This window comes from Chiloscyllium plagiosum, unplaced genomic scaffold (assembly GCF_037043375.1).
Source record: "Chiloscyllium plagiosum isolate Xiang-an unplaced genomic scaffold, Cpla_swu_hap1 HiC_scaffold_13, whole genome shotgun sequence".
Classification (NCBI taxonomy): Eukaryota; Metazoa; Chordata; class Chondrichthyes; order Orectolobiformes; family Hemiscylliidae; genus Chiloscyllium; species Chiloscyllium plagiosum.
The window spans coordinates 35,809,409-35,834,984 of NW_028270151.1; the positions used below are offsets into that span (position 1 = coordinate 35,809,409).

Below are 25,576 nucleotides of genomic sequence, written 5' to 3' on the forward strand. Positions count from 1 at the left end.
GGTGCAATGCTTTCACCGTGTTCTGTGCGAGTAATTGATGTAATTGTCCCTTGAAGCTACCTGGCTTTGCGTCCGCTGTAAAATGCAAGACAAGTCAGAACAATTGTGGGCACTTAAGGCCTGACTGAGAGGGCAAAGTGCAAAAAGGCAAGACAGGGCAAGGCAGGAATTCTGTGAGCATCAAAGTAGGCACAAAGAGAGTGAGCAGTAAGGGAGCTGATGAACACTTCTGAGGTGCACCCTGGTCATAGAGTCATACAGCTGCACAGCATGGAAAGTCTCCACACCAACCAGATATCCTAAATTAATCTAAATCACCAGCATTGGCTCTTATCCCTCTAAACCCTTCCTATTCATAAACTCACCCAGATCCCTTTTAAATGTTGTAACTGTACCAGCCTTTGCCACTTCCTCTGGCAGCTCATTCCATATTTGCAACAACATCCTCTTCATGAACAAATTGCCCCCTAAGTCCCTTTCAAATCTTTCCCCTCTCACATTAAAACTATGCCCTCTAGGTTTGGACACTACTAGCCTGGGAAAAAGACCTTGGCTATTACCCCTCTCTATGCCCCTCATGACTTTATAAACTTCTAAAAGGTCACCCCCTCAGCTTCCGATGCTCCAGGGAAAATAGCTCAGTCTATTCAGCCTCTCCCTATAGCTCAATTCCTCCAACCGAATCCATGTAGAGGGTGCCCTGGCACACACATCGCATTGAACCATGCTGGTGTTTTCCAAAGTGCAACATTGAAGTGCAGAACTGTATTGTATGTTGGCTGGATCCGTGACTTAATGATGCAGTGAGGCTGAACAAGCTAAATGGCAAAGTCTATGGATGGTAGTAAAGAGTTAAAAATCACACAACACCAGGTTATAATCCAACAGGTTTAATTGGAAGCACACTAGCTTTCGGAGCAACGCTCCTTCATCAGGTGATAGTGGAGGGCTCGATCGTAGAGTGTGTGTGTGTGTAGGAATATCTGTGTGTGTGTGTGTAGTGCAATGGTGATCACCTGTAATGTGACATGAACCCAAGGTCCCGGTTGAGGCCCTCCCTATGGGTACCGAACTTAGCTATCAGCCTCTGCTCGGCCACTTTTCTCTGCTGCCTGTGCCGAAGTCCACCTTGAAGGATGGTCACCTGTAGGTCTGAGGCTGAATGTCCTGGACCACTGAAGTGTTCCCCAACTGGAAGGGAACCCTCCTGTCTGTTGATTGTTGTGTGGTGCCCATTCATCCGTTGTCGTAGCCTTTGCTCGGTTTCCCCAATGTACCATGCCTCCGGGCATCCTTGCCTGCAACGTATAAGATAGACAACGTTGGCTGAGTCACATGAGTACCTACCATGTACAAGGTGGGAGGGTTCCCAAGCTTAATAGTCGTATCTATGTCCACAATCTGATACGTCTTGCAGCGTCCACCATGACAGGGTTGTATGGAGTTGTCCTGAGAGCCGGGCAGTTTGCTACGAACAATGATCTGTTTGAGGTTTGGCGGTTGTTTAAAGGCAAGTAGTGGAGGTGTGGGTAAGGTCTTGGTGAGGTGCTCATCCTCATTGATAATGTGTTGCAGGTCACGAAGAACATGGCATAATTTTTCAGCCCCTGGGAAGTACTGAACAACGAAGGGTACCCTGTCAGTTGCAGCACGTGTCTGTCTCCTGAGGAGGTCATTACGGTTCCTTGCTGTGGCACGTCGGAACTGGCGGTCGATGAGTTGAGCATCGTACCCCGTTCTTGTGAGGATATCCAGGTGTACTTCCAGGTGTCCGTCATGTTCCTCCTCATCTGAGCAGATCCGGTGTATGCGTAGGGCTTGTCCATAGGGAATGGCTGTTTTAATATGTTTTGGGTGGAAGCTGGAGAAGTATAGCATTGTGAGGTTGTCTGTGGATTTGCGGTAGAATGTGGTGCTGAGGTGTGTCCATCCTTGATGGAGATGCATGTGTCCAAGAATGAGACAGATAGTCATGAGTAGTCTATGGTGAGTTTGATGGTGGGAGGAAACTTGTTGATGTCACTGTGTAGTTTTATTAGTGACTCCTCGCCATGGGTCCAGAGGAAGAAAATGTCGTCAATGTACCTGGTGTACAATGTTGGTTGGAGATCCTGCATAGAGAAGAAGTCTTGTTTGAACCTGTGCATAAAAATGTTGGCACAGGGATCTGTAGAGGAGCGACCAAAGAAGGTGTCAACATGGACCCCACTGGAGGGCCACTGCCTTGGGCTTGACATGTATGCTCAAACTGTCAGGCAATATATAAATGCCAGAATCATCAGCCGTACCCACAAAGTAGAGCAAAACATCACCCATTCACAACGCAATGCCACCCAGGCTCTCAAAACCAATCACAACATTGTCATCAAACCAGCAGACAAAGGAGGAGCCACTGTCATTCAGAATAGAACAGATTACTGCAAGGAAGTGTACCGACAACTGAACAACCAGGAACACTACAGGCAACTACCAGCTAATCCGACCAAAGAACACACCCGAGAATTAAACACACTGATCAGAACTTTGGATCCAGTCCTTCAGAGTTCCCTACGTGCCGCGACTTCTACTGCCTTCCAAAGGTACATAAAGCCAACACAATGGGACATTCCATTGTGTCGGGCAATGGGACCCTATGTGAGAATCTCTCCGGCTATGTGGAAGGCATCTTGAAACCTATTGTACAGGGGATCTCCAGCTTCTGTCACGACACTATGGATTTCTTACAGAAACTCAGCACCCACGGATCAGTCGAACAGGGAACATTCCTCGTCACAATGGACGTTTCCGCACTCTACACCAGCATCCCCCACAATGATGGCATCGCAGCAACAGCCTCAGTACTCAACACCAACAACTGTCAGTCTCCAAACACTATCCTACAACTCATCCGCTTTATCCTTGATCACAACGTCTTCACCTTTGACAACCAGTTCTTCAGCCAGACACACGGAACAGCCATGGGGACCAGATTTGCACCCCATATGCCAACATTTTCATGCACAGGTTCAAACAAGACTTCTTCTCTATTCAGGATCTCCAACCAACATTGTACACCAGGTATATTGACGACATTTTCTTCCTCTGGACCAATGGCGAGGAGTCACTGATAAAACTACACAGTGACATCAACAAGTTTCCTCTCACCATCAAACTCATCATGGACTACTCATGACTATCTGTCTCATTCTTGGACACATGCGTCTCCATCAAGGATGGACACCTCAGCACCACACTCTACCGTAAACCCACAGACAACCTCACAATGCTATACTTCTCCAGCTTCCACCCAAAACATATTAAAACAGCCATTCCCTATGGACAAGCCCTACGCATACACCGGATCTGCTCAGATGAGGAGGAACGTGACGGACACCTGGAAGTACACCTGGATACCCTCACAAGAACGGGGTACGATGCTCAACTCATCGACCGCCAGTTCCAACGTGCCACAGCAAGGAACCGTAATGACCTCCTCAGGAGACAGACACGTGCTGCAACTGACAGGGTACCCTTCGTTGTTCAGTACTTCCCAGGGGCTGAAAAATTACGCCATGTTCTTCGTGACCTGCAACACATTATCAATGAGGATGAGCACCTCACCAAGACCTTTCCCACACCTCCACTACTTGCCTTTAAACAACCGCCAAACCTCAAACAGATCATTGTTCGTAGCAAACTGCCCGGCTCTCAGGACAACTCCATACAACCCTGTCATGGTGGATGCTGCAAGACGTGTCAGATTGTGGACATAGATACCACTAATACGCGTGGGAACACCTCCCACCTTGTACATGGTAGGTACTCATGTGACTCAGCCAACGTTGTCTATCTTATACGTTGCAGGCAGGGATGCCCGGAGGCATGGTACTTTGTGGAAACCAAGCAAAGGCTACGACAACGGATGAATGGGCACTGCACAACAATCAACAGACAGGAGGGTTCCCTTCCAGTTGGGGAACACTTCAGTGGTCCAGGACATTCAGCCTCAGACCTTCGGGTGACCATCCTTCAAGGTGGACTTCAGGACAGGCAGCAGAGAAAAGTGGCCTAGCAGAGGCTGATAGCTAAGTTCGGTACCCATAGGGAGGGCCTCAACCGGGACCTTGGGTTCATGTCACATTACAGGTGATCACCATTGCACTATACACGCACACAGATATTCCTACACACACACACTCTCACATACACACGGACACAGGTACACACAGACACGCACACAGACATCCACACACACTCTTATAGACACACACACTCCCACACTCACACATGCACCCCCTCACAGACTTAAGACACTCTGCACTCACTACACATACACACACACACTTTCTCACACTCACAACCCCCACCCCAGACAGACAGACACACACACACACAGACAAAGACCCACATGCACACATATATTTTGTGGGGTGAATTTGTACTTGCAGAATTACATTTACTTTGCTCAAAAACTGCATGCATTCATGTAGAACTCTGAGCTCAAAAACTGCATGAATTTATGTAAAACTCTGTTATCTCACTTTTTAGATTAGAATCAATCTAAACATCCTGGCGTAGTCAGCGAACACAGGGGGCCAACACCTTCAACATATTGTCTAGCTATCACCATTGTTAACAGCTAACCGGAGAATGCAACTTATAAAAAAAAGGTTTTGTGATTTACACATGAAAGAAGCGAAACTATCACTGTATTCTAACAGATGAAAGGCTCAACAGACAATCAATTTTTCAATGTATAATTTCAGTTACATCACACTGTAAATTTTTGCTATAAATTCTGTGTGTTAGGATTGAGCCCTCCACTATCACCTGATGAAGGAGCGTCGCTCCGAAAGCTAGTGTGCTTCCAATTAAACTTGTTGGTCTATAACTTGGTGTTGTGTGATTTTTAACTTTGTACACCCCAGTCCAACACCGGCATCTCCAAATCATGGATGGTAGTTTATGCAATCATTGCCCTAGGACCATGCCTTGAGATGCTGATGTCTGGTGTCCAGGATGGATATCGGGGAAGCAAGTGGTGAGCTGGATTTGCCAAGTAACTGCTCCGACTTTTATGTTGGGAACTGTTGCCTTTTAATTTCTATCTGGTGGGTGGGAGGATGAGAAACTGCATATTAATGAGGTGAGATTAGATAATAATGAGAGTTTAATACATGCTAATACATGCAAATATGCCTCTCACTGCTCACTAACGGAAAATCTCATCTGGCTGTTGAATCATCTTACCAAGAAATTACACTAAACTGTGACATAGTTTTTGGAATATCTAGTATTTTCACGAGTGGATTGGAAGATTGTGTGTCCATTTAAAATAGAATTATCAGGCTATGAATATCTTTAATTGCTACTAATTCTATGATACATACTCATAAGTATAATGTAATCTAGAATTGATTCTTATTATAAATATTCATAAGCAAACATTAAATCCTCAACAACCCACAAATAGATAACAATATCCTAGAATTCTTAAGTTAGGATTCTGTGTGCTGTTAATGTTTAAATTAAGCAAGTTGGTTTCAGCTATAATATCCTATTAATATTGTTAGTCTGAAAACTCTTCAGGAGAGAAGGACTGTTACAGGGCCCGTACTAAAAACAACAAATGCTGGAAATCATAGCAGGTGATCATAGCATCCATAGAGAGAGAGAGAGGAAGCTAAAGTTTTGAGTCTAGATGACTCTGTGTCAGAGCTGAAGTTAAACGTGGAGACAGCAGCATTTATGCTATAGTTAGGGGTTTGGAGTGGGCGTAGAGTGCTGGGGAGAGAGGATGTTGATAGTTTAGATTAATGTGATCAGAATGTGAGAATAGCAGAACAATGGTGTGTCAAATTGCCACACTTGAAAGAACAGACAGTCCTACTCATTTGGGGGAGGGGAGAGAAGACATGGTGACAAATAATGTAACGAGTAAAGCTAAAAGAAAGGGAAGAAATGGGAGTTGGTTCACAATTTGTAGATGTTGAACTCAATATTAAGTCCAGTAGGCTATAAAGTGACCACTTTGCAGAACACCTCCTGCCTGTGCACAATCATGACCCTGAACTTCCCGTAGCCGGTCATTTTAACACAGAGTGGGCTCACATGCCCACTGAGGAAAAAGGGTTACATCCAAAACGTCAATGTCTCCACCTCCTGATGCTGCCTGGCTTGCTGTGTACTTCCAGCCTCCTGCTTGTCGACTTTGGATTTTAGCATCTGCAGTTTTTTTGTTTCTTTACTTGTCTGTCCTCAGTATGCTAGTGTTCCAGTGAATCACAGCACAAACTGGAGGAACAGCATCTCATCTTCAAATTAGGCACTTTATAGTTTTCTCAACTTAATATTGAGTTCAGTACCTACATATTCTGAACCAACTCCCACTTCTTCCCTTTCTTTTAGCTTTTAGGGGACACCCACACCAACCAACCCCACCGCCCCATGGCCAAACACCTCAACTCGCCCTCCCACTCTGCCGAGGACATGCAGGTGCTGGGTGTCCTCCATTGCCACTCCCTCACCACCCGACACCTGGAGGAAGAACGCCTCATCTTCCATCTCAGAACACTTCCACCCCAGGGCATCAATTTGGACTTCACCAGTTTCCTAATTTCCTCTCCCTCCACCTTACCCCAGTTCCAACCTTCCAGCTCAGCACTGTCCTCATGACCTATCCCATCTGTCCATCTTCCTTCTCACCTATCTGCACCACCCTCCCCTCCTACCTATCACCTTTACCCCCACCTCCATCCACCTATTGCACTCTCAGTTACCTTCCCCCTAACCCACCCCCTCCCATTTATCTCTCCATCCCTGAGGCTCCCAGCCTCATTCCTGAAGAAGGGCTTTTGCCCGAAACATTGATTCTCCTGCTCCTCAGATGCTGCCTGACCTGCTTTGCTTTTCTAGCACCACTCTCTTGACTCTAATCTGCAGTTCTCACTTTCGCTTGTCTGTTCTTTCAAGTCTAGCAGTTAGACACACCATTGTCTGCCATTCTCGCATTCCGATCACTTAATCTGAACTATCAACATCTTTTCTCCCCCAGCACTATATACCCCACCCCCGCCCACTAAATGTAGCAAAAATGCTGTCCCCTATACACTTCACTTCAGCTCTTATGCAGTCCTCTGTACTCGAAATATTAGCTCGCTCGCTCTCCATGGATGCTGTCTGACTTGCTGTGATCTCCAGCATTTGTTGTTTTCAGTGCAGATTCCTGCATCGGCAGTAATTTGCACCTGCTGCAGGACCCATTCACTTAGTTTCCTTAATGATCCAAAGTGTCTCTGTTGATGTTATAAGATGACAATAGCTTCAACTGGATGCATTTACCTCACTATGGTGTAAAGATAACAAAACCATTAACAACATGAAACCAGCATATAAAAATGGGTTTCCATAATCTATGGGAGGAAGTAAGCTACACTGTTGGGCTTTTTTAGGTGAGGTGGGGTTGGGGTAATTTTTGTATTAGGATGCAGCATGTTTGATATGTTTATGGAAGTATTCTCTTCCTTTCAGTCACTTGTGGTCAGAAAGCAACGACGACTAATCACACTGTTGCCATGGGGAGGATTGTTGGTGGGAACAGAGCAGCTCCTGGGAGCTGGCCATGGCTGGTATTGTTAAAACTGAATGGGAATGTGATGTGTGGAGGCGTGTTGGTGCAGCATTCATGGATTATTACAGCAGCACATTGCTTCACAGGGTGAGATTGTTACTAATGCTATTGAGAACAACCAGAAATAAATTTAATATGAATCAAAAGCTGATAAAGAACTATTATTTATTGATATCCTTGTAACTTTGTAAGTTGATTAATGTCATTTACCAGTTTACTGACATTAGCAAGTTTACATGGGGAGATGGTCTGGCCGGTACAGGTACCTGTCCAATGGAAATTTCCGAGGTTACTTACCCATCCTGGAGTCCCCAGGAGTTGACCTGGTCCTAGCTTAAACTGCTGTGTTCAACAAGCAACAAGAACCCACACAAAGCCAACAGGGATCCTTTTTAACATATGCACGTGAAAGAAATGTGACCCCACTGCTGTTTTACTCGGAGCCATGAATGAGATGGGACAATAAATTACCTACCAGGCCAACCCAACAAACAAGTAGATTAGGAATCAAAAAGACAAGTTTACACTTTTTTAAGCTATCCTGCTATGGATACATAATAAATATTGTGGCTCCCAAGGCACAATGTCTCCATGTTTTTCTTGTCATAGGACATCTTTGTCATGACAGATCAATCTTAGAGGGCAGTCTCTGGAATACATCAGTTGCTTCTTGTTGATCTTGCATGTGGCGTCTAAATGAGTCCTGAGATTTAGAGAATATTTAATGTCTGAACATTCATATCTCACTGAGGTAGACAATTCCCAAGGTTAACAACCCACTGATATCCCCACATCACAGTTCTAACCTGCTGTCTCCTTATCCCCTTGCTATGCCCTTTGACTCTCGACTCTCCAGCAAGGTAAAGTGCCTTAGTATCTATATTGTCAACCCCTCTAGGAAGGCCATATATTTCCATAAGGGCATTTCTCCTTTTCTTAAACTACAGCAAAAAGAGCCCTATTCTGTTCAATAAGGTATATATCCATTTGTCCTATGATATCTCCAAACTTAATAAATTCTCCATTGTCTGTCAAGTAGTTTGGGATTCCCAAGATTGTGAAAGGTGCAACATAAATGCAAGTCTTTTGTTTGCTTTTTCATTCAGGAACAGAAATGAGAATTACTGGCAAGTAGTCATTGGTGAATATGACTTGAAAAAGCAAGATACTGAGGAAAAAATTTTGCAAATCAACCGGATTATCACACACCCCAAGGTAAAGTGGTTCATTCAAAGTTTGCACCCTGAATTTTATTGACTTGAACATTAATTCAATATTTGGTGGGAAAGCCTCTAGTCAGATATGGGGAAGAGTTATAGGTAATTGGGAATTGCAGGATTGCTTTTGGAAATGCAGGTTCTGTGTCACTAATTTGGTTGAATATTTTGGAACCTTCATTAAGTTGTCAAATGATTGTAGCCCTACATCTGTCTTTACTTCCAAAATGTATTTGATAAAGCGGCCTATACGAGGCTATTAAGGTGAAATTTCAGCTGGAGAAATTAATGGGCAGAGTTTCTTTCTCCTGTATAGGTTGTATTCTGGTAGTCAGAAGACACAGAGCTATGAAAGCAGATTTGCAAATCTGGCCTCTTAGTGTCATAGAGTCATAGAGACACACAGTACGGAAACAGACCCTTCGGTCCAACTTGTCCATGCCAACCAGATATCCCAACTTAATCTAGTCCCACTTGCCAGTACCCGGCCCATATCCCTCCAAACCCTTCCTATTCATATATCCATCTAGGTGCCTTTTAAATGTTGCAATTGTACCAGCCTCTACCACTTCATTTGGCAGCTTATTCCACACATGCACCACCCTCTGCATGAAAAAGTTGCCCCTTAGGTCTCTTTTATATCCTTTCCCTCTTACCCTAAACTTATGCCCTCTAGTTTGGACTCCCCCACCCCAGGGAAAAGCCCTTGTCCATTTATCCTATCCACTCGAGGATCCCTGAGTTTTTGACTGTAAAGAAAGTGACCAATCTGACCAATTTAATGGAAACTTTCAGTTGCTAATTAAGTTAAAAGGAATTGGGGAAATAAAATGCACTGCATGTAGAATTTGAATTAGTGATAAGATGTTAAAAGAAAACACTATAAAGAAAAGCATGGCACAATTAGGGATCTTTGAGGCTTTATTCCAAGAGAAACAACATTATCAAAGTGATGGTGCTTGATTTGTGGACATGTAATGAACAAGAAAAGCCTTTGTCATTGCCAAGCATGCATACTATAAGTTTTAAATAGCAACACATTATATACACAGAGAGAGGAAGATCAGCCATCTTAGTACAAAAAAGGCCCTTTGAAAAGTTGAGAAGAAGACTTTGCAAAATAATTACACTATGTGTGTATGTTTCTTTTTAAGTCTTATTTGATTGACTACCCATATGTTAATGATGTGCATTAAACATTATCAATATATTTTGAGTAGAATATTTACAACTATCACTGATTGACTATATCACTACCATTCAGTATCAAGAGAATACAACATAAGGCTGCTGAACAGGATACAGAAATGAGGATTAGGTAGGTAAAAGCAATGCACTCACAACCAGTGTCTCCCAGCTGTTTGAAAAGTGGGCTTTAGAATTTAGGCCCATAATTGTTAAAAGTATTCCCATTGCACAAAATAAAGTTCTCCATGATTACAATTTATAGAACAACAAACCTGGGGAAACTTAATGGACTCAAAGCCAGCAAATCCCCAGGACCTCAGGCCCTTTACCCTAGGTTTCTATAAGTGGTGGATGCTAAGATAGTGGACGCACTAGCAATGATTTCCAAAAGTCCTTAGATTCTGGAGCACTTCCAGCAGATTACAAGTTAGTAAAAGTAATACCACTGTTCAAAGACAGAAAGGAACTATGGGCCCCTTACCACTGATGTCAATCATTGGGAATGTGTTGGAATTTGATGTCTTAACAATACACTTAGAAGAGCATACTTTATTTAAAATAAGTCAACATGGTTTTATGGTAGAGAAATCAGTTTGACAAGTTTATTAGTTTTGCGAGGATGTAACCAGTAAGATAAAGGGGAACCAATAGATGTAGCAAATGTGGACTTTCAGAAGGCATTTGATGAGGTACCACACAAAATATTAATACTCAGGGTAAGGTTTGTGGAGTTGGGAGTTATCCATGAATAGAGGATTGTTCACAAACAGGAAATAGAAAGAGAGATAAATGGGGCATTTTCAAGTTGGGAGCTTGTGACCAATGGAGTGCTGTATGGATTGGGGCTGAGGCCTTGTTAAATCTATATTAAATGCTTAAACTAAGAGATGGAGAGTGATGTAATAATGATACAAAGCTAAGTGGAGGCACAAGCTGTGTGAAGGGCACAAAAAATAACAATTTAAATAGGTGGATATAAGACAGATGGAATAAAATGTGGGAACATGTGAAGCTATCCACTTTGGTCTCAAAACAAGAAAAGTGATTTTTAAAAACCTGAACTTGTAAATGCTGATTTTCAGATAGAGTTAGATGTAACTCAGACAAGGAATCAAAGAATTGGCCTTTATTAAGAGGGAATTGCAATGCAAGAATAGAAAGTCTTTTCAGAATGACACAAAGGTTTGCTGAGACCATTACCTGAAAACTGTGTGCAGTTTTGCTGTCCATAATGAAAGGAGGAATAACTTGTACCAGAGGCAGTGCAGCAAAGGCTCAACAAATTGGTTCTTAGGATGTGACAGTTGTCCTATGATGAAAGGTTCAGTAAATTTGGTTGTTATTCTCTAGGGTTTAGAAGAGTAAAAGGTGATCTTATGAAGCAACTTGACAGGACAGGTATCAAACCAGGGGGCCAATCATTGAGGAATGATATAAGAGAAAGTTTCTTCACTGGAAAGGATGCAAATCTTTTTGAATCTGTACTCAAGCAAATTGAATGCTTCATTACAAATATATCGAAGGCTAATAAAGACAGCTTTCTGGTCTCATTGGGAATCAAGAGATATGGGCAATAGGGAGAAAACTGGAGTTAAATCTCAAAATCATCCATGTTCTTATTGATTGGCTGAACAAGCTAAATGAGATGTCTGGTCTTCCCTGCACCTTTTTCTCATGTTGTTACTTTCTCATATTCTCATAAAAGGTCTAGGATGGCATATCTGAATTGGAATTTAAAAATGAAAGTAAGTTTGGACTTTTCATGACTGTTCAACCCATTCACATTGAGGTGACATATATGAGCGGAGCATAGATACTCACCAGCGAAACTTGCTTTGAAAACATTATATTGACTGTCCTTGATTATTCCCAGCAACTTGAAATGTTCACTCATTATCCATCACACATGATTCCATAATAATAACCACATCATATTCTCTGTTATCTATGACTTCCTGAAAAATAAATGTAGTAATCTTCACATCAAAAGGTTTCCTAATTCATTGAACTCAACAACTGTGTATTGCTGTGCACCATATCGTTCAAGTTTGATGTTTTACATATTGAAAAATGTCTTCTACATCTTCACAGCCCATTAACAAATAACTTATATGGAACATTAATTGAAGTCAATTAGATTTCTGACTTCACCAATTATCTTGCTTTGAAAATTCTAAAGCATTCCAGAGATGTCAGGGCATAGACATGCCAGCCAGGAGGGTAATTTTCAAAGCATACCTGCTCCCATGTTTTCTCCCATTGGCCAATTAAAACTCCTTTCACAATGTCTGGATTAAGGTTAATAGCATTAAAGCTAACTCAGAATGTGAGGAAACAGTTCATGTTCATGGAAAATGCTGAATTCAGAGTGAGATTCACCACAAATATTCAATGTATCTACCTTGTTATATGTTTATTTATTCTAGTTTAATCAAAGGACATTCAACAATGACATTGCCCTCCTGGAACTGACAGAACCTATAACCATATCAGAGCATGTGAACTTTGTGTGTTTGCCAGAAAGTGTTGGAGAGCTTCCTCCTGGGACAATGTGTTACATTGCTGGCTGGGGGTCACTTTATGAAGGTAAGATGGAATTGTTGACAGACTGTTTTTGGTTTAATTCTCATAATATTCACTGCTGGAAAATGGGATTAGTGTAGTCTGACTTTTGTAGAACAGCACAGACGCAATGGCCCAAATGGCCTCCTTTTGCCATGTAGACATCTAAGGACTTACGAGTTTATTCTTCTTGTGCTGTACTGATTTAACAATTTCATTTAATAACATATTTGCTGTGTTCATTGTTATTTCAAAGTCATTATGTTAAGCACTGAAATTACAAATACCACTGGATCTGTTCAAATGTTTATTCTTAGTTATCGCAATCCCATTCATGTAGTACCTACATCAGTCATTTGTTTGTCATTGTGAAAGGACATTTTTCATATTAATTTTTATCCACAATGGCTGCACCCACTTACAAATCATACTTTTGCTGCATCAAAAATTATTGTTGAAAATAAAAGTTCATGGTGTTGAAGGCAACAAATTGGCATGAGGCTGGCAAGCAGGAAACAAAGAGTAGGTGTAAATGGGTCATTTTATAGTTGGCAAGATATAACAAGTGGGTGCTGCAAGGATCCATGCTGTGGCCTCAGCTCTTTAGAATTTACATAAACAATTTGGATGAAGATACTGAGGTGAAGTTGTTAAATTCTCTAAATATCTAAAAATAAATAGAAAAGTAAGTTGTGCAGAAGATATAAGGATACTACAACAGGATTTGCGAGGTCATGTGAGTAGGTAAAGATCTGGCAAATGAAATATAATGTGATAAAATGTGAAATTATCCATTTTGACGAGAAGAATAAAAAAGAAGTGTATTATCAACATAGAGAGAGATTGCATAGCTCTGGGATGTAAAAGGTTCTGGATTTCCTCGTGCATAAATTACAAAGGGCTAGCGTGCAGATACAGAAAGTAATTAGGACATCTAACAGAATGTTATTATTTATTGCAAATGAAACTGAATACAAAATTAGGGAGGTCATGCTAAGTGTGAGGTGATTCACTTTGGTAAGAGTAACAAAAAGATAGGGTACTGGGCTAATGGTCGGATACTTGGTAGTGTGGATGAGCAGAGGAATCTTGGTGTCCATGTACACAGATCTTTGAAAGTTGCCACCCAGGTAAATAGTGCGGTGAAGAAGGCATATGGCGTACTGGCTTTTATTGGTACAGGAATTGCGTTCCGGAGTCCTGAGATCATGTTGCAGTTGTATAAGACTCTGGTGCGGCTGCATCTGGAGTATTGTGTGCAGTTTTAATCGTAATACTATAGGAAGGATGTGGAGGCACTGGAATGGGTGCAGAGGAGGTTTACCAGGATGTTGCCTGGTATGGTAGGAAGATCGTATGAGGAAAGGCTGAGGCACTTGGGTTGTTTTCATTGGAGAAAAGAAGGTTTAGGGGTGACTTGATAGAGGTGTACAAGATGATTAGGGGTTTAGATAGGGTTGACCGTGAGAAAGATCGTATGAGGAAAGGCTGAGGCACTTGGGTTGTTTTCATTGGAGAAAAGAAGGTTTAGGGGTGACTTGATAGAGGTGTACAAGATGATTAGGGGTTTAGATAGGGTTGACCGTGAGAACCTTTTTCCACGTATGGAGTCAGCTATTACGAGGGGGCATAGCTTTAAATTAAGGGGTGGTAGGTATAGGACAGATGTTAGGGGTAGGTTCTTTACTCAGCGAATCGTGAGTTCATGGAATGCCCTGCCAGTAGCAGTGGTGGACACTCCCTCTTTATGGGCATTTAAGCGGGCATTGGATAGGCATATGGAGGATAGTGGGCTAGTGTAGGTTAGGTGGGCTTGGATCGGCGCAACATCGAGGGCCAAAGGGCCTGTACTGCGCTGTATTCTTCTATGTTCTATGTTCTATGTTCTATGCTTTAATTGTACAGGGCTTTGTGAGACCACATCTTAAGCACTGTGTAAAATATTATCACCTTATTTAAAAATGGATGGAAATGCATTAGAAACAGTTCAGAGAAGATTTATTGGAGTAAGGCTGGGAAGGCAGGTTGTCTTATGAGGAAAGACTGAAGAGGCTGGGCTTGTATCAATTAGATTTTAGAAGACTTGAATGAAACATAAGATCTTGAGAAGCTTGACAAGATGCTTATGGAAAGGATGTCTTGTTTTGGGGGAGAGTCTAGAACTAAAGGTTACTGTTATAATATAAAGCGTCACACATTTAAGATAGATTAGGACATAAGTCTACCTTTGGAGCTTTATTCCTCAAAAGGCAGTATAAGCAGAGTCTGTGGATATATTTTAGGCTGAGGTAGATAGATGTTTATTAAGCAATGAATAACAGGTTGTTATAAGTAGACAGGAATATGGAGGCTTTTGCCTGAAACGTCAATTTTCCTGCTCCTCGGATACTGCCTGACCTGCTGTGCTTTTCCAGCACCACTCTAATCTAGACTCTGGTTTCCAGCATCTGCAGGCTTTGTTTTTAACTAGGAATATGGAGTAATCAGATCAGTCGTAATCTTATTGAATAGCAGAACAGGGTCAAGGAGCTGACTGGCCTACAGCTTCCCCTGGTTCAAATGTTTATATGTTTATAAGTGCTATAAGGATTTGTACATTATAACATAATTTTGAGAGTGATATTCAAATAAAGACTGTTGATCTGCTTTCTGCCCCCTTCCTCATTTTTTCCTCCTATATGTCAGTTGTAGTGTAACTTTGAACGCCCGCCTTCCTCCTTCTCCCAACCCACTTACTCTTTGGAAATATTTGTTTGCTTAAATGTGTGTTCTGATTTACAAAAATATGTGAATCATTGACATCATTGAAGCTAGTTATATATTAAAAGTGCCATGAACTGAAGGAAAATTTCTGAAAAAAACATTGCCAACACTTTTTGTCACATACTCTTCAGAATGCATGCAAGAATGGCAAATTTCAAATGACCACAATTTATGTTGGAGGAGAAACTGACACCGACTGGATGGCAAATTGAATCTAATTGGCTGAGATGTTGCCATGGAGAAAGCAACAAGGAACCATAGGATTCCCAAGTTTATACAATTCAGTAAAGACAAAAAGCTTGAGCATATTCTCTTTGCTTCCCAAATAGAGTCATAGAGTCACAGAGATGTACAGCACGGAAACAGACCCTTCAGTCCAACTCGTCCATGCTAACCAGATATTCCAACCCAATCTAGTCCCACCTGCCAACACCTGGCCCATATCCCTCCAAACCCTTCCCTTCATATACCCATCCAGATGCCTTTTAAATGTTGCAATTGTACTCATCTCCATCACTTCCTCTGGCAGCTCATTCCATAAATGTACCAACCTCTGCATGAAAAGTTGTCCCTTAGGTTTCTTTTATATCTTTTTCTTCTCACCCTAAACCTATGGCCTCTAGTTCTGGACTCCCCTACCCCATCTCTATTTATCCTATCCGTGCCCCTCATGATTTTATAAACCTCTATAAGGTCAACCGTCAGCCTTGGCTCCTTGCACATTATGTTTCCAGGAAGTATAAATGAGCCTGTTATAAACTCAATGGATTATTTTAAATTTTAACTCTCTTTGTTATAAGACTGGCCATATCAACAATCTTGTTAAAACAAAAACACCATTTGCTCACCTTGTCAGCCTGATGCAGAATTCCGGCACATCAAAGCTCTCCTGCCGATCAGTGGCTGTCCTGATCACATCATTGTTTGCTGTGAAATTGCACAAACTTGCAATGGACCAAAAGGTTGCTTCTTTTGACGTGAATCCAGTCATCTCAATTTGCCCTGGAAAGGCAAAAAAACTCAAAACTTTCCAAAAGATAATGCAAGATGTTCCATGCTGCTGCGATGCAATTGTTACTTGATTCAATGTTCCATTACCAGGATACTACCATCAGACCAAAAAAATGTTTTGTTAAACACACAATAGAGCCAGACCATACATATGAATTTCAGTGACAGTATAATGCTAGGTACGAAGGATGTACATCTTAATGGATGATTATTGTTTGATTAAATCAAATGGAATGTTTCTTCAGTGGTAGGTATGTACAATACTCAACCAGACCATTTCACAAAACCCAAAGCAAAAGGTCTCCTGTTAGATGTAAATCTGTACTTGGGCAACATTTGTTGAATACACTGGGACGCATTCTCTGCAAATTAAGGAAGAATGTTTAACCCTTGTGCCTTTTCTGAATTACCCATGAATTATGAGAACACATAGTTTCCATTTTTATCTCCATAGTAATGTCTCCTGTAATCAACACCATTTTCTCCTGCTGTATGAGTTATTGTGATCATTTGAAATTTGATATTCTTACATTTGTCTTTGTGAGTGCAAACAATCTCTATTTTTAAAAATATTCAAGTTTTGTACTTACAACTAACTTCAGGAAAATTGTGCACCTGGATTGACAATACTCCATTAATGAAACAATAAACATGTTTGTTGAATTTGGTTCTCTTTTATTCACATAAACAGATGGACCATATGCAGATGTGCTGGTAGAAGCAAAAGTGCCTTTGCTCGGTCAGAGTACGTGTAAATCTGCACTGGGGAAGGAGTTGGTCACCAATCAAATGTTCTGTGCTGGGTATCTATCCGGCAATATAGATTCCTGCCAGGTAAGCTGTCAACCATCAAAACACAGGATGCTGGAAATGTGCAATAAAATCAAAAGCACTGGAAGTACTCAGCAGGTCAGGTAGTGCCTGTGGAGACAGAATTCACAGTAATAGTTAATCAATCTGAACCATAAACTCTGTTTTTCCAATGATACTGCCTGATCTGTTGAGATTTTCCCAGCATCTCGTAGTTTTAGTTAAAATATCAAAAGGGTTGGTTCACATGTGACAGTGGAAGGTGAAAAGGATGTAACTACACTTTTCATTGCATTAACATTTTTAAAACCTGACTGTTAAAGAGTTAAATGGGATTAAAATGGATAGTTCTAATGTGATGTTAGTGGTAACACAAAAAATCGGCCAAGTGGTCTTGTTTAGCATTGAAGAATCTTTTCTAATTAATACAGATTTACGTATATGTGCAAGTCCAGGTTTCTGTCAAAATATAAAGAGGGTTCAAAAAAGAAGGTTGATTGGATGAAATACCGTCCAGACTGAGAACTTTGGTTATTGGGAGCACATATCAGCAAATGAAGGGCAAGCTCCCCAGGATCGATTAATGGATTGAAACTATTGGGAATGCACAGGTGCAAGTAAGGTGCTGCGTGAATTACTTGCCAAGTCACATGATGAGCAAGGTGGGTCGAAGATTCAGATGCCAATTGGACACCACTTCAGATGCTGCAAGCCAGGAACTTCCCCTCAGTCTGCCCCAGAGATGTCTCCTAAGAAATCTAAGCCAGCCTCCTGCTTCATTGAAGCTGGAGGATGTAGCTAGATGGTGTCATTAACAGAAGGGACACTTTCTTTCAGGGTGACCACATTAGAAAGCCATTCCATCAGATCCATCCAACCTGTGTTGAGATTGCAGTGTGGGTCAGTGCTACCGGCTCCATAAAAGGGTTGGAAAACAGTTAATGATCTCCTGTGCTCCACAAGAAAGTTAATGATCTCCTGTGCTCCACAAGGGTATGTGGCACCATCTCTGCTACCTCACACCTACAGGGCATCACTTAGTCTAACTCTGCCACTGCACAGGCATCTCACAAATGGTCATAGCCTATAAGCCTTAGCATCACAGAAGTCCTCTCAAGGGTTCATACTCACTCAATCTTCTCAAACTATGAACCCTTCCTGCCCATAATGCTTCCAACAGATGGCTCATCATGTCACATGATTACATATTCTCACAACTTGCTCTCGCACCCATTCCCATCACACTCAATCATACTTCTTATCTTTCCTTGCTGGAATAGCTGGCCCACAATCAGGCCAAAGGAGCCTAGATGGAAGAAGATGGTGGGGTCACCAGTTATCAAGTTTGAGTAAAGAGCCGTTGGGTTGTTGAAGGAAGACCAGAACCTTTCCTGTTGAAATGAGAAGATACCAATGGGTCAACAATCAAGTAAGCAAGGTTATGCTCTGCTCTTCTTGGATGGACACAAAGGCAAATACTTTGCTGTGCATAATCAATTCTGCATCTTCACTAACTAATACTTTGCATTCTCTTGTACAGGCGCAAGTAATACCCAGGAATTCTCAATGTGTAAAAGACCATTGCCTGAGCCTCTCAGTGCCAGGTTCACCTCAGAGGAGGAAGCCTGTGAACCCTCAAGGATGCACTGGGATGACATTCATATGCAAATGCCAGCAACTCAGACTGTCACTTCAATGTATAATCTACCTAGATTAAACAAACTGGTGAGCATGTCACTGACAGCTATCCACAGCCTGTGGTGGAATAAATATCCATGGTCTCTGACACTGTCGAAGACCAGGCATTTGCTCAGCCTCCTGAAGTAAATATGCCTCTTTACATGGCCATGACTGACAATGTGCAGGATCCAAGTTCCAGTCTCTAAGAACGTGTGGGGGCCTCTATTCCTGATGAAGGGCTTTTGCCCGAAACGTTGATTTTCCTGCTCCTCAGATGCTGCCTGACTTGCTGTGCTTTTCCACCACCACTCTGATCTAAAATGTGCAGGAAGAGGCAGGGCAAGTGTGGCACAGACCTTCGGCAGGCTGGACTGAAAGATAGAGGATACAGTCCACATTCTCACTATTGTAGTGACTCCAATACTTGGCTGCCTCCATTGAAAGGGAGACCCAGAGCCAGTAGAATGTTCAGTGGTTGTTAGATATGCACCCGAGTTTGCCCACCATCACTTTAGCCATGGGTGCTCAGTTCCAATCTCACTCCAAGTGGACCATCTTTTCAAGGAGTCAAACAAACTTCAGAGGTCACATCAATGGCATAGAGTCACAGAGATGTACAGCACAGAAACAGACCCTCCAGTCCAACTCATCCATGCCGACCAGATATCCTAAACTAACCTAGTCCCATTTGCCAGCACTTGGCCCATATCCCTCTAAATCCTTCCTAATTCATATACCCATCCAGATGCCTTTTAAATGTTGGTGTTCAATCATTGTGCAGAATAAACAAATTTGTAAATATATATTCATTTGCTGTATTTTACCATCTATTCTGGGTTTATTGTCTAAATTGGACAAGATAAGGTTCTCCAAATTGAAATATATGGAACAAACTTCAACCAGAAAAAGGAGGCTTTTATTATAACTGCCACATATTGGAACCTCTGTCCTAAACAGCAAAGTGGGTGACTAGAGATCGACTCATCCATCAAGGAGCCACACACCTATTTGGTGGGGATTGCAGTCAAGGCACTACAGATGAATCTCAGGAACAATGAGTGTAACAATACAGTCTTGTGGAGGAACCAGACTTTAAGATGCCCAATCATTGAATGCCGCACACACACCCTATGAGACAACAATGGAATCTTTCATGTATCTACTGGCTCAAGGAAGGCAAGGTCTGTCATGTGCCTGGGGTTCTCAGAGGCATGTTAGAATGTTAGGCAGTGAGGTGGGCAATGGTAAACTCACATGAATTTATCATTGTTGTGGAGCTAAGTGGAGGAAACAGGTGCACACTTTGCAGCCCATTGTATTGGAAAAGTTGTCAGTGAGAGTTTGCTCAGGCCTCATTGCAGTCTGTCGCACTGCAGGGTGATTGAGGATGTAAGGTGCATCAGGAAAAGTCTCATGATATGGAACAACTCTGCAGTATCCACCATGGAATATGACTCAAATATCTTTAATGCAAGAACCATTTTTGCAGCAACATCCAGGAGGCAGTGAGTGAAAGACACTAAGTATGTGCTTGGTTTTTAAACTTGGGTTTCTGAAGCACCATAATCTCAAGTGGGCAGCAGTTAATTGGGAAGCAGAATTTAATTTTGGTGAGAAGGCTAATTATGAGATGCAAGAATATGTATACAGTCTTCTTGCAACCTAATGACAAGACATTGATCTCTCCATATGATGAGGGAGGGCTTAATTGTGAAAGCTTAACTTGAAAGCCAAAATCTGACTTTTGCACACTTGCCTGAATAAATCATTGCACTCACACCAATCTCAATCTGCGGAGGGGAAAATTGTGCCCATCATTTTCTAATGTTTCCCAGTGATCGAGGCTTCAGGCTTGGGGTGTGAAGTCATACAATGAGCCGTAGCCTTCATTCACAGATAATGGGAGAAAGTGAGGACTGCAGATGCTGGAGATCAGAGTCAAGAGTGTGGTGCTGGAAAAACACCACACTCTTGACTCTGATCTCCAGCATCTGCAGTCCTCACTTTCTCCCATTATCTGTGAATGAAGGCTACGGCTCATTGTATGACTTCACACCCCAAGCCTGAATCATCCAAGGAGCAGGAGAATCGATGTTTCGGGCATAAGCCCTTCATAAGCCTTTCCTGATGAAGGGCTATGCCCGAAACATCGATTCTCCTGCTCCTCGGATGCTGCCTGATCTGCTGTGCTTTTCGAGCACCACATTTCAAATAATGGCCTAGTATGCTTTAATGCACAAAAAAAACAACATTTGTATTTAACAATGAAACACATTTAGGAGACGGGCAATCTCATTAATCTCAATTTTTTGTGAATTTTAGTTCGTATCTGTTCGGTCTTTTTTTTATTAATGAAGAAACATATTCAATTTTCTTTGTCCTGATCAAATTTAATTTTAATTTCATAAATTGGGCAATTCACCAGAGCAGTCAACAAACCTGCAGTGAGATATTAAGGAGCCAGAAAGGCTCCCTGTCAAGTCAGCAGCAGACTGCTACATTACAAAGTTCAATAAACCTCATAATCAATTTCAGTTTGCATTGAGTTTAAAACTGTGCACAATTGCAAGGTAAAGACATATTTGAAAACATAGTGGGCAAAGGTTTGCTTAGAAAGAGCTGAGATACTGGAATCTGAAACAATACTACAGAAACTAACCCAAAAATGTAACACTTTGAGACCACATTTCACAACCTAGTGTTCAAGTTTCATGCTATGAAAGTCAGACACTTGGGCAAGAGCATTCCAGTTTCAAACACTTACTGTCAGGATATAGGTGTTGCTGGCAACCTTGTACTTTTACTGCCATTGTCAGTGACCACAGAAATGTAGTTCTGGGCCTTCTCCAAGAATCACTGCAGTCCTTTTGTGTTGGTGCTCCCACAATTGTGTTGGGAAGAGAAGGGGTTGCCCTGTAATTTTGACCCAGCTTTAAGGAAGACACGAGGGTGTATATCAAAGTCAGGATGGTGGGAAGTTTGGAAGTGCTGACATTCCATGGGATTGCTGCTGTTGTTTTTCTTAGTGGTAGAAGTCACAAATCTTGTCTAATATCATGGGAGAAATTTGTTTGCAATGGATATAAAAGGAATTCAGAAGGCTTTGCATCCAAATTCTCACAATGGGCTCCCATCCAATAAAATTTTATATTGCAAAGCATCAAGCGTAAAATCCATCACAATTTAAATTGTGCAGTAGAGTCATTGGAAGATAAATTGAATTGAATGTGTTGCTCAACATCAAGTCATATTATTTCTGAGAACAGAATGATGATGTAAATTATGTTGCTAAAATAGTATATACTTGACATAAATTTACTGTTAAAAATATTATTGTTGTGAATAGATGACAAGATTGAGTTTTCTCTACATTTTTCAGGTTTGGTGACCAGCTGAGTCATACAGACCATAAGGATTCAGGATGGATTTCTGTTGCCTACTGAGTTAGCTGTTCATAACGAATTGCCAAAATCACCACCAGAACTGATATTAGCAGCTCTCATTTGGGACAGCAAACAGGGCTCCTGGTTACACAACTGCAGCTTTTCCTGGAACTGTGCACATCTTTAAAGATAGTTAAAGGGCAGTTCCATGTTAAACTAAAACTTGAATGGACTCCTGACAATTGCTGTCTGGGCTCCAATACAAATAACGTGGGCGAGCCATGGGATTGTAAGATAATTGTAGCTTGGAGAAATAATTTATCTTTAAAAGTGAAAAGGAGGGAAAAACTTGATTTGAACAAAGATTATTTCTAAATCTTTAATAATTATTAATGCTTGAATCATATATACTGTTGTCTTGTCCTTTTATAGGGAGACTCTGGAGGACCACTGACCTGCATAGATCCTGTATCTAATCAGTGTTATCTGTATGGGATTACATCATGGGGTGATGGCTGTGGACAGCCAGGAAAACCAGGGGTCTACTCCAGGGTACCAAGTTTCATAAACTGGATCAACAATGAAATAAAAAGTAAATATCTTTATATTATATCACAAGCTTCTTTTACAATTATTCTAATCTAAACTCTATTGTGAGCTGTGGAAAAAGTTGTTTCTGATGACATATGGAAGAAGCCAACGTGCTATAAAAAGAGAAATGATGCAGGCCTTTGGAAAAGACTGAGAGTAGGCTAATTGGATAGCTTTTTCAAAGTCAGTACAAACATACTCGGCCACGTAGCTTCTTTCTGTGCTCTAAAAATTGATTCAATGTCAGCCTAGAAAAACATCTGAAGGTAGCCGAGAGTTTCAAAATGTTGACAGCATCTCTCAGAAAACTGACAAGAATAACCTGGTTACAAGCTGATAAATGTAAAGTAATTTTATATATAGTATACCCAATATTCCTCAAATTGCAATAAAGCAAAAAGATGGCAAGACATGAAAACCTGAAATGAGAAAACTGAATGTTCTATGTACAAACAAGCAATGTATTTCTAGGAGAATCTGATGGCATGCTCCTCTATGTTTACATTAATTTGATACATTCTGATTCATTTTAGGTGCTGTTAGATTTCATATTTAATCTAATTATGTTTGGAATTTCAACTAAACAAGCAAATTATAATATCCTAGAGGTTTCTATAACAGACAGCCTCTCACATCCAAATTCCCCCATCATTCCCTTACTGCTCCAGTGCTCTGTCCCAACTAACCACCGTTCCCTCAAATTTTCTTACCAGCTGTGCGAGCCTCCAAGGCCTGTGTGTGACATCGATCTCCAGAACCAGAAATCAGTGCTGCAATGGGCATCTGCACAGCTTATAGGGAACATTGCAACCACACACTTGTATTTCACTCCTCTTCAAATGTTTGAATTCATATCGGCAAATTTCTCCCTGTTGTCCTTCAACTCAATGTTATACTTCATCCTACAACCAGGTTTCAGTTGGTTTTCATCTTCTTCCATGCATGATAGCAATCTCCACATACTCCATTCAAAATGGCAACTTTTTCCACACTCTGTTCAACCTTGCTCTCATCTTCCTTACACTCTGTTGAAGATACAACTCTCTCTCCTCAGTTCAAACTGACATTTCTCTCCTACTCCTAGTAATATTGACATTACTATTCTTTCCCTAACTTCATTCTGCATTCTTCGCTTTTGCTTTAGCTTCCTTCTCATTTTTTATAAGCAATTATTTTCTTTCTTCTATTTCTATCAAAAATCCCATCATTAGCATTATTTTTATTCCCCTCTACCTTCTCCTCACTCCTTCATTACCTCTATTCTTCTTCACCAATATCCATTTCCCTCTTCTTTTGTATCTTTTGTACTGCCTATTTTCTCCCCTCCTATTTGCAACTTCTCCCTCTTCATATATTTCACTTTTATTTCCAAGTATTGACCCTCATTGACATCCATTGTCCCAAACATTTTCTTTCTGCCATCCACAATCACCTTTTCTTTCCATCCAAATTATTTCTACTTCAATTTCTTTATTGATACTCATTGCTTCCTTCTTCTTCCATTCTACCCTTCCCCCCACCTTACTTGAATCTGGCAGCTTCTGTCTGAATTGGCCAATGTTGCTTCTGCTGCTAATATTAGAAGTGCAATGTGTTTGTAAAAGAGCCAGGGCTAAGAGATTGTAATGTTGGGAGAGTGGACTGGTCAGAAGGGGCGGTTGTCAAAAAATCATTAATGTACTGACTGGGCACCCAAACATTGATCAACAGCAGGAAATACTGAAGATTAAAGTTCAAAGTTTGTGCGAAGATTTGTAGCTCGGGTGCTCGTTGCTGTGGTTCTGTTCGCCGAGCTGGAAGTTTTTGTTGCAAACATTTCGTCCCCTGAAGATTAAAGTGTATAAATGTACAAAGCCAAGCTGTGCAATCAGAGAACTATTGTAGGTTATAATAGTTTCATATTAATGTGCACATACTACATATCTGCTGTAGAAGGGAAAGAGAATACAATTAGAAATTCCAGCCAAGAGTTTAGGAGTTGATGCAACATTGTTTTGTTTACTGTTCATTGGTTGCCCTGGCAACTGTATGAATCACAACCGTTGGGAGGAGAATTCTGTTATTCTGCTTAGTTCTACATTGCATTTCCACTTTGTTAGGTATTTAGTCTATATCATCATCTAATGATGAATTAGGCAATGCTTAAACTTCTGCTCACATCTGAAGAGAACTGTTCTGTAATCTTCAATGGGTGTTTGCCTTTTGCCTGTAAAACACTAAAGTATGACTTCAGCAAAAGACCAAAAGCTAACTGAACTGCCCTCTTATATTCTTGTCTTGCCACTGGAAAGTAAGTGAGTTAGTACAGTGAATAACCTGCACTTAATGTACGTCTATCAGACAGAATAACTAAAACACTTTACCGTGACCACCAGAGGTCAATTTCTATACCTCTCAGAACTGCCAGAGCATATTTCAGAACAATTTATAATTCCTATGTTTTACAATACAGAGTTTTAAAAAACTGATATTAACATGAAATGAGTTTTGATATGTGGATAGTTTTAAGAAATATGAAAACTGCAAAACTCAGAGATTAATTTCATCAAGCTGCAACTCTTTTCCAACTGAGTATTACAATTTAGGAAAGAAACCACTGTGAGTAAAAATGATTTCTGTGCTGGTTCAAGATCCAGTTGTAACAGAAAATAAATAATTTTGAGGAACCAGATTTTTATACTTTGCGGTGGTAGAACATTCTGCTTATGGTATGCTCCTGCCCTTGTAGGGATTATTTCAGTAAATTAATGTCCTGTCTGGTG

General features: G+C 41.1%; 1 protein-coding gene across 1 annotated transcript in view; it reads left to right on the forward strand.

The window, feature by feature from the left end:
- prss56 (serine protease 56) overlaps positions 1-25,576 on the forward strand; it is a 65,009-nt gene that overhangs the window by 12,531 nt on the left and 26,902 nt on the right. Inside the window, exons 5-9 of the mRNA XM_043702383.2 lie at positions 7,510-7,696; positions 8,716-8,824; positions 12,441-12,600; positions 17,042-17,184; positions 22,656-22,815. Of these exons, the coding sequence (XP_043558318.2) occupies positions 7,510-7,696; positions 8,716-8,824; positions 12,441-12,600; positions 17,042-17,184; positions 22,656-22,815 (759 nt within the window). The remainder of the gene's footprint in view (positions 1-7,509; positions 7,697-8,715; positions 8,825-12,440; positions 12,601-17,041; positions 17,185-22,655; positions 22,816-25,576) is intronic.